The 13,549-nt window shown below is 34.1% G+C and overlaps 1 protein-coding gene and 1 long non-coding RNA gene across 2 annotated transcripts; both read left to right on the top strand.

Annotated features, from left to right (window-relative positions):
* Positions 1-5,358: 5,358 nt before the first annotated feature.
* LOC147402714 (uncharacterized) lies at positions 5,359-5,969 on the top strand. The gene is made up of 2 exons (XR_015177196.1): positions 5,359-5,803; positions 5,874-5,969. It is a non-coding gene; the product is annotated as an uncharacterized LOC147402714 (long non-coding RNA).
* Positions 5,970-8,195: 2,226 nt separating this feature from the next.
* On the top strand, positions 8,196-12,187 carry LOC147402713 (Outer arm dynein light chain 1 protein). Its single transcript, XM_086438043.1, has 5 exons — positions 8,196-8,445; positions 9,001-9,457; positions 9,553-10,822; positions 10,921-11,067; positions 11,484-12,187. The coding sequence occupies exons 2-5, from the start codon at positions 9,404-9,406 to the stop codon at positions 11,975-11,977; spliced, it is 1,965 nt and encodes a 654-aa protein (XP_086294169.1). The 5' UTR covers positions 8,196-8,445; positions 9,001-9,403; the 3' UTR covers positions 11,978-12,187.
* The last annotated feature ends 1,362 nt before the right edge of the window (positions 12,188-13,549 follow it).

The raw sequence follows: 13,549 nt of genomic DNA, 5'->3' as shown, positions 1-13,549 counted from the left end.
TGATATTTAAATTAAACAATCATATATCCTCTTATATTAGATTTTTCAAGCAAGTACTTTTCTACCATGTCATCATTAGATGTAAGTTACTTGAGATGTATCTAGTCCTTGTTCCCCAACTCTTTAATTAAATTGGAGATTGCTCCACTTATTATATGACATGGCTTAGATCATAATATATGTTTTCTTGTTAGGAGTATGACAAGGGCTTTTATTGCTCACCACAAAATAATCGATATATAAATTATAAAATGCTATAAGTATACATTGGGAAAGGTTGCGTGGACCGATGGACCATGTAGAGTGTGGATTGAGGTTCACATTTGGGCCACGTGGACTATCCCGTTGATCTAAATTAATGACAACACAACCCTCTTGTTTGTGATTTAGATTGAGTTTGAAAATAAAATGTCAAAAAAAAAAAAAAATGAATAAAATCTTGAATTTGAAAATGGACGGTCAATAAATTTTCAATTTTAACATTTATTCCCATGGTGAAAAATTCTCTTTTCTCAATTCTATTATTTTTTTTTTTTTGAAAGTTCATAAAATTTTATTCACAACATACATGTGGCAGTCGATGGTGTTTTTGAGCGCCATGTTGACATATGGTACATAGAGATAGATGGTCCTTCTGTCCATATAACCTCATCTCATATATAAAAGAATAACTTTGTAAATATACTATATCTATTAACATTTTATATATTCTTGATTATTCAAAGTGGAGTGGGGAGTTGAATTGAGTTTTTGAATTTTAGACATTGAATTTAAAAATTAACTTGAGGAGTAATATAAAGGAAATATAGACATATCCCTCCATGTTTTGGTGAATATTTTAGATAACATTGTCTTTTTTAATTAATGTTATACACCCCTTAATCTTTATCTTCTCTGATGGATTAACGAAAAATGACCTAAATGCCTCGTCTTCAACTTCTAATTGAGAAATACTTGCCTTTTCTATTCTTACCCAGATTTTTTAACTTCTTATGTAAAATCTTTTACCTTCATATTTAATCATGAGACTCTATTTACTTCAACCTACATAAGATTTTTGAAGATATAAATTTTCAATAGAAAAATTGAAGGATTTTTTTTTCTATGACACGTTAAGGTGAGGTTGAAAATGATGAATTGAAGATAAGATTGAATAGTTAAAATAATTCACCATGGAGATTATAGAAATTGCAAGATTAACGGATTAAAAAAAAAGTGTGCATAGAAATTGAAAATAAGGGTACTTAAGTTATACATCATAAATTTATCATAGAAGATCGAGGTCCAAGGGAGCATGTTATTATTTAAAAATTCATCACGGAGAATGAAAATATGACTTTTAGCATAGAAAAAAGATATCTTCATGCTCTCTATCAAAATCCACTAAATAGTTATTGAGTTCACCAAAGATGTTCTAATTTTGAGGAACAATAGTGAATCTTGTAGATATATCCACTCTTATGTTCGATTCACGATCTATTGGAGGTTTACATTAATGTTATTACTCTATCTTTCTTTCATTTACTTTAAAATTATTTATATATTCCTATTAACCTTGATATATTTCTCTTTCATAGTTATATAAATGAAAATTGGGAGTCAAAAACTCGACGACTTCGCAAAATTTTCAAGGTGTTTATAAATTTTTTCTGGTGTCGAACTTTGACGTTGGAATGAATATATTATAGCATCAAGGCTCAACAATTACCTGTCATTGAATCTCGACACTGGAATGTATTATAACATTTTGTTATAACTATTCATCAAGCTTTGATGTTAGGTAACGTTGAGCCTCAACGCTATAATACATTCATTTCAACGTCGAATTTTCACATTGGGTAAATTTTATGAATTATACCTTATACAATTTTCACAAAATCATTGAGTTTTTTACTATCACTTTGCATTTATATAACTAAAAATACATCAAGGTTGATAACAAATTTAAATGAATGAAAAAGAGGAAATAGTAATAATATTTGGATAAAAGTTGCAATAAATTATAAAAGTGAATAGAACTACATGGTTCACTATCATTCCTCAAATTTAGAGTCTCGTTCGTGAGTTCCAATGACTATTTAATGAGTTTTGGTAGAATGAATGGGGAGATCTCTTTCTATTTTGATGATACTATTCTTTAAGGATTTATTAAAAAAATTATTAATGAAAAAAATTCTATCCAAAAATACGAGTTACCAGAACAAATGACTTTATTTTGAATATTTTTTATTAAAAAAAAAATGACCTTTTTTTTTTTTATCATTTTCATAAAGTTTTAAAAATTTTATGGTTCAATGTCGATGAAAATATGGGTATATGATTATACGGACGTTGTCAGAGATTAAGGGTCCCACCAAAGTTAAAAATTCTTTAATTGTCTTTGACCTTAACATAATGAAATTGATTCCTCTTATTTCCATAAAACTAAATGAAAGGTGGGCCCTATTCCCTTGTCTAATACTTCAACTGATTGTGGTATAGTCTTTACTACTACCACTTTTACCATGTCAGAGATCTAATAGTACGACGAATTAAAGTTGAAGATGCCATCACATCTGATTTTTAGAAAATCAGTTAAATAATTATATTTTTCGAAGAATGAAAGTTGAAGACGTCAGGCATGACTTCACTTGAAATTATATGTGTCCGTACGTACAATTAGAAACAAAATAGGCTGAAAAGGAAAGGCTGTCTCGCTGTCATGTTGCGCTGACAACTGCCGTGCGCCTAGTAGTGTGTACGATGACCTTTGACACACGCAACACGTACATTAACAAAACTGAAGTGACTAGTGTCCCATTCTTTCTCACTAACGGCTCATTTTAAGCGGCACCGCCCTAATCGACCTTCAGTCCCACTCAAATCCTTTCTTTCTCAACATCATTATCATCCCTCCCCCTCCAATATATTTACATTTTATAAACCTAAAATCGAATTTTTTTTTTTTTTAATTTTTTTTAATTTTTTAAGATTTCAAGGATGAAAAAAAAAAATCAATGCTATACTCTAAAATCAGGTAATTTTGAGGGACTGGTGAAAATTAGGGATGCACCAATGTTTTCAAATTAAGATACTACCCCTTGACTTCAGTCTTGCATGAGAGACTAACATAAATTAATTAAGATCCCCTAATCACAAGAGCCTTTGATTTTCACTCTAATTTTTTTCTTCATTCTTTTTATTTTATTGAATCTCTTCAAACTTAACTTTAATCTAGAGTCTTAAATCTCTTATCAAAATCTCCTCATTTTTCCTCTGACAAACTTATTGTCTTCAAAGTACCTAAACTCTCTCTCTCTCTTAAGTTTCGATGGATAGAAAATCTTTAGGTTGAAAAAGTGGGTGAAATTTAAACGTTGAAGACAATTGATTTGAAAAAACAAATCAAAGATTTGTGGCAAAAGTTGAAGGCTAGTCAAGGGGCTTGTCTCCACTTTGAAACATGGTGTTTCTTATTTTGGTTCTTCAAATTATCCAATGGCCTGGTGTTATAGTCTTTTTAATATCAATAATTCACTTGTGTGATTTTATAGGAGATGGTAATGCGTGGTCAGTATATATTATAAGTAACATTATAGAGACCGACTAGAGGCACACCACTAGTTATTGGTTGCACTTGAACCTTAAAAAAGTTTTTTTTTTTTTTTAAATTATTTTATTATAACCTAGATTTTAACTTACTAATTGCACTTATTATTGTAACCTTAGGGTTTAAAACTTATTCACCTTCTTTGATCATGTAAATTATAAATATGCTTGTTTTAGGGTCAAGTATTTTCTGTTTTCAAATTTTTTTGAATGAGATATAATTTCTATAACCATGATTGAAGGAGAAAAGAGAAAAATTATAGGAATGTAACATTTCTTTTATTATTTTTGAGTGAAATCATCTAAATGGAAATTGAAAATTTTAAGTAATATTGGATTGTAGTGCAATTGGAAGTGGGTGTGTGCAACTAATCGATCCCTAAAAATGATAGTGTGATAATATCATTACCATTAAAAAAAAAAATTTCTATTTAAAGGTATCGAGAAATAACAACTACCTTATAATAAAGGAAAATATAATATAAATTTAAAAAAGTAATTACATGTGGAATAGAAAATCTTATCCTTAAGACATTGAATACTTAGCAACCTTAATTGATCTAAAAAGGCCATGCTGCACGCTTATGGTTTGGTTATCATGAATGTCTTGTTACCTTTGGTAAACTTATAATTGAAAAAAAGTGCGACAATTTTTATTTATTTATTTTATATTATTGTTGGGTATTTTTCATCACAAGTTTCGAATTAATGTTATTTAATCTAGGATTTAGTCCATAAAAAAATTCTCAGATATCAATGGCGGGGGTCGCAAACCGTACTACATCAGAATCACTCATGAAGTAGATATTAGAGAGAATGCATGTCATGAACATTTAAATAACGAAACAATAAATGCTAGGAGTAGACATAAATAGAAGAATGTTGGAGCAGGCAGAAATTAAAGACTAACAATTTGAAGACGACATGGGGTACTCGACAAAGGCACGACCTCTTTATTACATGTTGTGTAAGATAGTGTGATTTGAATTAAATGGAAAGTCGTGCATAAATTTACAAATATGCACACATGATATGAACAATTGTAATTATTGCAGAGAATCAATTATACACAAAGGAATCAATGACTACTATTTCAAACTTATGATTGAAGCCCAATCACGGAAAATAAATTTGTAACTATCCCATTATTTGTCTAATTCAAGGGTTACATCCCCTTTGATTGAAAATAAAATTGATATGAGAATTTGTCTATAAGTAGAATCTTGGTGATCTTAGGAAATTTTTTTGTTTGAGATTTTTTCTAATTCTTTTCCTAACTCCATAATCTTTTACCATTTCCTTAACGAACTAACTATTTAGCCATGATCAACTGAATGCTCTGAATTTTGTCACGTGTCAATCAACTAAATCTTCTCGAGAATCGATTGTGCCGATGTGTGAATATCTCGATTTCATAACTCGTCTGCTGAGTGGGCTACTTACTTCAAGGATAAGATACATGTCCCTTCCGATCCAATCTTGCCTTACTTTAGTGGCCACATGGAGGTGTTCTATTGCTCCATGTCATTGGACGTTGCTATGCACCCCACAAATGTAAAACTTGAATTCGAACATCCTTCAATAAGATAGATGATTACAAAATAAAAAATTACTGGAGTTTTTTTACTATGCATAAATCACAGCTTGAGTTGCAGAGAAGGGGAACGTTAATTTATTATCTATCAACATTTGATAGTAGGGAAGAGGTGAGATGAGTGCAACTATGTACGATTTGACAGAGAAGAATAAATGAAATTGATGTACAATGATTAAAAGATAAAATAATCATCCCTGACCCCCTAACACCCTAATTTTTTTTTTATTATGAGCAAGCAAGAAGCTTTAACCAACCTAGGGGTGTCAATGGATAATCGAAATTCGAATTCGAAAAATCGGATATTATCCGAAATTTTCGAATATCGGATTTGGATTCGGATGTTATTATAACATTCGAATGAGTTTCGGATACGAATTCGGATGTTATGAAATCCGATTCGATAATATCCGCTCCGATTGGAATACGTATGTTATATAACAAAACTCATCTCTATATGTATATATTCTTATGTCTTCGTGTTATACAACGAAGTTTGACCTTTAAATTTTATCTTCTCTAAACTCAAACGAAAAAACCAGACCTCCGTTCTGATTTTCATGGTTTCGACCGAACGATCTCTATCACCACCCGTCTTCTCCGACCGGTTAGCACATCCAGGTGATACTTCCTTCCTCTCTCTCTCTTAAAGTCAAATCCTTCTTTTTCACTATCCGAATTCCATGAGCAGCATCTTCTCCAACCGGCGAACTCCATGACCACCATCTTTTCCGTCTGCCGAGCGTCTATGATTCCAGGTACATACTTCATCTCTCTCTCTCTCTCTCTCTCTCTCTTATAAGGGTTTGTATGCGACTCCATGATGTTTTGGATTCCAAAAGGGTTTTTTTACAGATTGAAGAGGTTGGTAGAGACAATCTAATATTCTATCGGATCGGATATTATCGGATATTCGATATGATTTTCGAATTCGAATACTCGTCAGTGATATTCGATCGGATTCGAATTCGAATTCAGATATCACTAAATTTTTTCAGATTCGAATTCGAATATTGCATTATCCGATCGGATACCTATCCGTTGACAGCCCTAAACCAACCCACCCAACAAGACACCCTATTTAATTTTATGGTTTTGTTAACATGTGCCCTTAAGACACACCTTAAGATGTATTAAATAGATTTTCAAACTTTATTTTCCTATCAAAAATGCATTTAAAATATCTTTTCTACCAACCGATTTTCCTTTCAAGGTGTATTTAATGTACCAACACTCACAAGCTTTAACCAACCCACCCAACAAGATAACCTATTTAATTTTACGATTTTGTTAACATGTGCCCTGAGGGCACACCTTAAGATGCATTAAATAGATTTTCAAACTTTATTTTCCTACTAAAAATGCCTTTAAAACATTTTTTCTACCAATTGATTTTTCTTTCAAGGTGTATTTAATGTATCAACACTCACAAGTTTTAACCAACCCACCCAACAAGACACCCTATTTAATTTTACTGTTTTGTTAACTTGTGCCATGAGGGCACACCTTAAGACACATTAAGATTTTCACACTTAATTTTCCTACCAAAAATGCTTTTAATATATATATATATATATATATTTTACTTTCAAGGTTCATTTAATGCATCTTAAAATGTATCCTTAGGATACACATTAACAAAACAATTAATTATGGGTTGGGATCCGTTAACTCCTAACAATAACTTATGAAAAATACATATGATCCAAACCGTTTAAACACAAAGTACAATTGTTGAGATTTATGAGTATCTTGATGACACAAATCTCGAAGATACTTATTTCAAGGATAAATTTCAACCATTGGATTTTGCATTTAAAGAGTTGGAATCATGTGTTGTTTTTTTTTTTTTTTTTTTTCATGAGTTATTCTTAGGAGTCAAGGGATCTTGACCCATTAATTATAGAGAGATTTACCCGACAGACCTAACTATTGCATTTTTATTACAAAAATTCTCTTGGAATTCTGACAACTCTAAGAGAACCTTACTTTACGAAGCTTGTTACCCACCAACCTTACTTTATCAAGTACATTTCCGAGCAAACTCTGGAGTGAGATCCACATCATAACATTCAAATTTAGGGGGTTAATTTGTTACTTAACATACTTTGGAGTAGATTCTAACAACATGAATTTCTACCATCCAAAAACATGATCTGATGTTATAAGTTTATAATGGACAAAATTCTAAGAACTTAAAAAAAAATTAATAATAATAATTTTCATCGTTGAATTTAATTTTAAATCTAGGAGTTCGTTGGCCATCTATTTTCAACAATTACGATCAAACTTAAAAATGAGTTTTTCTTAGAATTTTTTTTGTTAAATCTGAATTTTTCATCAAATTTAGAAGGTTGTGATGTTGAATAGCTAATTTCATAATTCATATATGCCCAACGACCCTTGAAATCTTATTAACTTAGTCATGGTAACTTAATGTATGTATAAAGTGAGGTTTATTCAAGTAAGAGAGTTTTCGTAATAAAATTGCAGCAGACAGGTCTTGCCCGATAAATCTCTCTTAATTATGTTGTCCTTGAAAAAGTTGGTTGGTGTGCTCTATATGTATATATTTTTGCAAAATGAATATTAACTGTTAAAATGGTAATATGACAGAGTAATATTGTCAGGACTATACAGTTATTCTTTGTGTGGCGGCTATTCTTTTACTAAGTACGAAAAATTACTCAAAAGTTTAGAATGACCATATAATTGGAAAAGACGCACCTGCCCTTCTCACTTTACGAAACTTTCTAAAAATTAATTTTATGCAGGGATTAAAGGGTCATTCTACATAAGCTAAGAAAATCTTTGTTCGTGGTAGGTTTTTATTTTATTTTTCTCAATTTTATTTATTTATTTTTTTTTGTTACAATTGCTGGTACCGCATGGCCGCACATGAAAACAACTAAATGTTTTTACCGATAAAAAAAATATTTTTAATTATTTATTATTACAAATGGGTCCTGAAATATCCTATTTAATTTCAATCGAAACTCTCTCACCGCGTTCCATCCGTGTATCTGTCTTTTCTAAATATCGCCACCTGTTTCTAGACTACTCTTTGTCAATCGTCTCTCAACGCTCTCTCTCTCCGCTCTCATCTCTTTGTGCAAGTCTAACCACTTTTTATGCCTAATAGGAAGGTTTAGAAATAATAAAAGACTAAGAGAGATTTTGAACCAAAACCAGCTTCACATCTTCCTTATCATCTCCGTGGGTCAAGCTTGATCTTCATCGTCTCCGTAGTCAAGCTTGAACAGGTACCATTCAAATAAGGAATCCCTACCCACATTTTTTTTTTTCAATGAAAATGAATTGGGTTTCTTGTTTTAATCCTGATCCGCCTTATTTGATTAATATTTGTATATGTTTTACCATTTTTTATATTTCTTATAATCTTTACTTATGATGGGGGGTTTGATCTTTATGCAATAATAACGTAAAATTTGAGACCCCCCTCCTTCTTTTTGAAGGATTTAATGGTTTTTGATGATAAAATTTTGGTTCTTGTGATTTTTTTTTTTGAGTTTTTCTTTATATGGGTTTGTTTGTTTTTTTAATGCATGCCGGGGGGGTGATTAAATTTTGAGATTGTTTTTTTCTTGTTGAAGGATTAATGGTTAAAATTTTGGTTCCTGTGATGGGTTTTTGAGTTTTTCTTATATGAGTTTATTTTCTTTAATGGATGCAGAAGGGGTGCTTTTGTTTGTTTGAAGGATTTAATGGTTTTTGATGATAAAATTTTGGCTTCTGTGATGGGTTTTTGAGTTTTTCTAATAGGGGTTTGTTTGTTTGTTTTTTTTAAATGGTTGCAGGAGGGGGTGGTTTTAGAAGAAAACGGGTTCTACGGACCTTCTAGGGCTGTGTTCATCACTCTGGCCGGTACTGTAGCGATACCTTCTCCCACCTTGGGGAAGGTGTGGGCTCAAGCAAGAGGTGGCATCATCAATCCTTATGTTTGCTCTTTTCTCTCTTTGCTTCCCAATTCCACTTGGTCTCTGCCCATAGATTATGGCTAATAACATTCAAACATAGAAGATCTTCAATGTGATCACTTCCGCTTTAGAATCTCTCTTTTATTTGATTGTAAGAACCCAGTTTTTAGCTTTTAGAGAAGTGAAGAAGATCGGTTGGATATATATTTAAGGGGGAAAAAAAATAAGAGGAGGTTTCTGTTTTGCTTTCTGTCGACGGTATTGAGAAAACCCATTATCTGAAATGGCCAAAATCAGTTGTTTTTCTGTTCTGGTTGGGAGGAAGAAGAAGTTCAAGGTGAGCATCAGTTAGTTTGTTTTGGCTGCCTTCTCTTAGAATTTTCTTTTTTGTCTTTGTTTACTGATTTAGATTTGTTTTCCTCTTTGTCTTAGGGGAAGGTGGAATCTCTTGGCCTTGCTCATGATAACAAAGAAATGGGAACTCTACAAGTGAAGCTTGAACACCCCGTGAAAACTTCGGACACTGATGGGTTGAATTCGACTTGTTTCAGCGTCTCGGTACCCTTTGGAATTCAGAAGAGTTCAACCTGCAAGGTTAAGGTGGTGAGTGATGGAAGTCCTGTTGGAACTGAAGCAGTGGAGGCAGCTTATGAAGGGGGTGATGAACATGATGAGAATTCGTCGATCAAGAGAGAATTGTCTGACTTTGATCTTCAGGCTCATGTGGCTAATAAAGGGGAAGAAACAGACCTATCAAGGAGTAATTATGACTTTATTGATAATGAGATAAATGATGAAGGAGATGCTGAAGTGAGTGTTGATTTGATCCAGGGTGGGCATGTTAGTGATCCAGGGATTGAGAGAGAGTTTTGGGCTTCACCGACACTGAAGCGTTCTTGCTCCAATCTCGAAACAAACCATATGGTTAGGAAGATAGCTGCACAGTTGCCTCTTTTAAAATCTCATTCTTTTGAAGACTTGCAGAATTTTACAGATAAGAGGTGGCAAGAAGCTGTTGCAGGAGGCCAGGACAGCCCGGTATCGGTGATGACTCCTTGCAGTGCAGACAGGGTGATGCTGAAGAAGCATTCGTCGAGCCAAGTTCTCCCGTCAAGAAGTCGAAGACTCTGGTGGAAGCTTTTCCTTTGGAGCCACCGAAATCTGCACAAACAACGGATCACAATACCAAGGCCACCCACCATTAGCCACAATTCAAACCAGAAAGGCGGTTACTGTTCAGATACACTGGAACTAAGTCAGGGTTCAGAGACTGGAAAATTAGAATCACCCGCATCATTCACAAGAGAATGCAAAGTTGAAAATAATCAGAAATGGGACCCTTTCCATGGTGGCGTTTCCGGTTCATGGCCCCAGAATCAGTGGGTTGCATTTTCTATAGAATCCTCTCCCTTAACGAGAGTGGATGAGTGGGTGAACAGTCTCGACGACCAAACCCCTATTCTACCTAATGATGATGAAGCAGGGTATGAGGATGGTGGGTCACCAGCAAGAAGCATAACTCACATGACTCGGCGTGCCAAGTTTAACACTTTGGAGGAGGTTTTATATGCAAACAATGTTATCCAATCTCTTAATTCTTCCTCAACAGTTGCTCACATCGCTGGTATGAGCTTGAAAGTCATCCCCACCATTTCACATCTTTCCAGTCTCCGATCCGTAAACTTATCAGGAAACTTCATAGGTACAAAAAACAAATCAACAGGTTTAACAATACAAACTGTTGTTTTGAATATAGATTAATAACAAGTTTGGTGGTTGTTTTTTACTTTTGTCTTGCAGTTCGCATAACTACAGGATCGCTGCCAAAGGGCCTTCACACCCTCAACTTGTCGAGAAACAAGATTGTTGCCATAGAGGGCCTCAGAGAGTTGACACGGCTGCGGGTGCTTGATCTAAGTTACAACAAGATCTCCCGAATTGGCCAAGGTAAATATCAGTAAGTCATGGGATGAATTCAAAACATCGATGGGAAAAAAAAAATAGAGGTGGTTGGGGGATTTGGATTGAAAGAAATAACAGGGTGTTTAACAACAAGATCAGAAGCTCTCATGCATGTTTTTTAGAGATCTTGGGTTTATATACCTATGGTCTAAGCAAAACATAGAGTTTGCAGGGACTTCTTTTGATGATTTTATTTTTAGATGGGACTCGTTATGTAATTAGTGTTTTTGTTTTTTCTTTCCTTGTTGTTCTTTTGAGGCTCTCTCGGCCTCCTTGTTCTCGGTTCTCCTCTTTGCAATATATTATACTTATCAAAAAAAAAAAAAAAAAAAAATAGAGGTGGTTGAGAGGTATAATACGTGATCTTCTAAAATGACACCTTTTTTGCTTGGAATGTGTAGGATTGTCAAACTGCACACTTATCAAAGAGCTATTTCTGGCTGGGAACAAGATTAGCGATGTGGAAGGGCTACACAGGCTACTGAAGCTGACAGTATTGGACCTAAGCTTCAACAAGATAACCACAGCCAAAGCACTTGGTCAGCTTGTCGCAAACTATAATACCCTGCAAGCTCTGAATGTATTGGGTAATCCAATTCAGGGTAACATTGGAGATGATCAGCTGCGGAAGGTGGTCTTGGGTCTGCTCCCACAGCTAACTTACTTGAACAAGCAACCCATAAAGCAACAGAGGGCACGCGAGGTGGCCATGGACAGTGTTGCCAAAGCCGCTCTTGGTAACAACGGATGGACTTCACGTAGGAAGGTACGACGGGTTGGTCAAAGTGGTACTTCTTCTTCTAGTGTCCATAGGAGCAGCGGAGGTGGCAGACAGAATAGCAGGCACAAGTCAAAGAGCAAACAGAGGTCATCAGCAGCACTTGCTTCTCATTAGGTGTTTCTTTCCCCCTCTTGGGGAAGTGGTAAATTGTTAGTTGTTGTTTAATAATGGATTGGTTTTGTTCAAGTCTTTCTTTTGGGTCAATTTGGATTGGATTGGATTGTTTTGTGTAGCATTTCTATTTTTGTTGTCACTTTGGATTGTTATTTGTGAGTGAAGAGGAATGAAACAGTTTAATCAAAATCTATCAACTTTTGGGATTTACTTTTTTGAGTTCATGTTAAAGAGAACGTTCAAGTCTTATCTTGGATTGAAATTTGTGAAGAAAAGACTTTGCGCGGGTGTTAACAGTCCCACTTTGATTCAATAAGTATTCTGAATGCAGAAAAAGTGATTGACACCAGTAGATTTTTGCATCTAAGCTGAGCTGGATTAGCCATTATCAGGTCAAATTGAATTAGGAAAGTTGCAGAAGAATTCATGGAACGCTTTGATTGTCAAAAGTCGAAGTGGAAGGCCTGAATGCGCTAATGGAGATCATGGGCTTACAGATGAGCGACAAAATCTGCAGAGACCCATTCTTGAATGAAAATGTCGAGATCTTCAAGATACACAATAAGGCTGTGGATTTTTCAGTTTCAGACTTGATTCTTTCGTTTACCTTGTTTTTTTATAGACAATTTTGCTAATTTAAAAAAGTTTTGTTTTGTTATTAACTTTAGTTATATAAGTTAGAATCATGCACCGATTTTGTTTTTATGCTCAACTTGTTTTTACTATTTTTAGTGAGTTATTTGTGCTATTTTCATTTTTACTAGAACTGGAACTCTTTTTTATTTATTTATTTAACGGATTGTAATTGCAATGTAGAAATCATCTTCAATTTTAATAAAATCTCTATTTGAGTGTTCTTTTCTGGTGGATTCCAAATTTTTGTTTTTCCTTCATTGTTTCACACTGTGTCACAAATAATCCTCCTACTAGTGCTATACCTTTTGGCAATCCCTTCTAAATAATTAATCTATCAAAAGAAAATTTACTCCCAAAACTAAAAGATGATTGGCTAGTATTCATCAAGGATTGGAAATAAAATGTTAGTAGAAACTTGTAGAGGCGATTTCGTGTTACCTCTTTACAACTCAGCTCCCTCTGATCGTCTCATGCTTCTTGCTCCCTCTGATCCGCAATGGTGATACTGGTGTGGTACATGTCAAAAATTCTCCGATGATAAAGCTAGTTCTATAGTTAATCAGTAATGGACTCTCTGATCTCTCAAACCCCTCCCTTCTGAGTCTCCTCCTCCATTTATAACTCTTTTTGAGAAATCTCTTCGAATGAGGAATCTCCTCGAGATCTCTGATATTCAAGGATCTCCAATAGGAATTCCTTACTTTTAGGAGAGGATACTGAGAAGGGAAAGATACTCTCAGACTCTATTATCTATTCCCGTGATTGCTGGGATCTTCCCTAAAATCATGAGATCTGAGTTGATTCGAAGACCACTCAAAAGTCTACCATGCTCGATTTATATACTTGGCAGAACTGACATTCAAGCTCTACCCTTCAAACAAGCTGGGAGTCCTAGGCACCACTAAAGAAAAAAATTGGTTAGTTCAGTTCTCCTAC

This window comes from Akebia trifoliata, chromosome 4, assembly GCF_017979445.1.
Source record: "Akebia trifoliata isolate Shusen 1 chromosome 4, ASM1797944v1, whole genome shotgun sequence".
NCBI classification, from domain to species: Eukaryota; Viridiplantae; Streptophyta; class Magnoliopsida; order Ranunculales; family Lardizabalaceae; genus Akebia; species Akebia trifoliata.
This window is presented reverse-complemented; position numbering and strand designations above follow the sequence as displayed.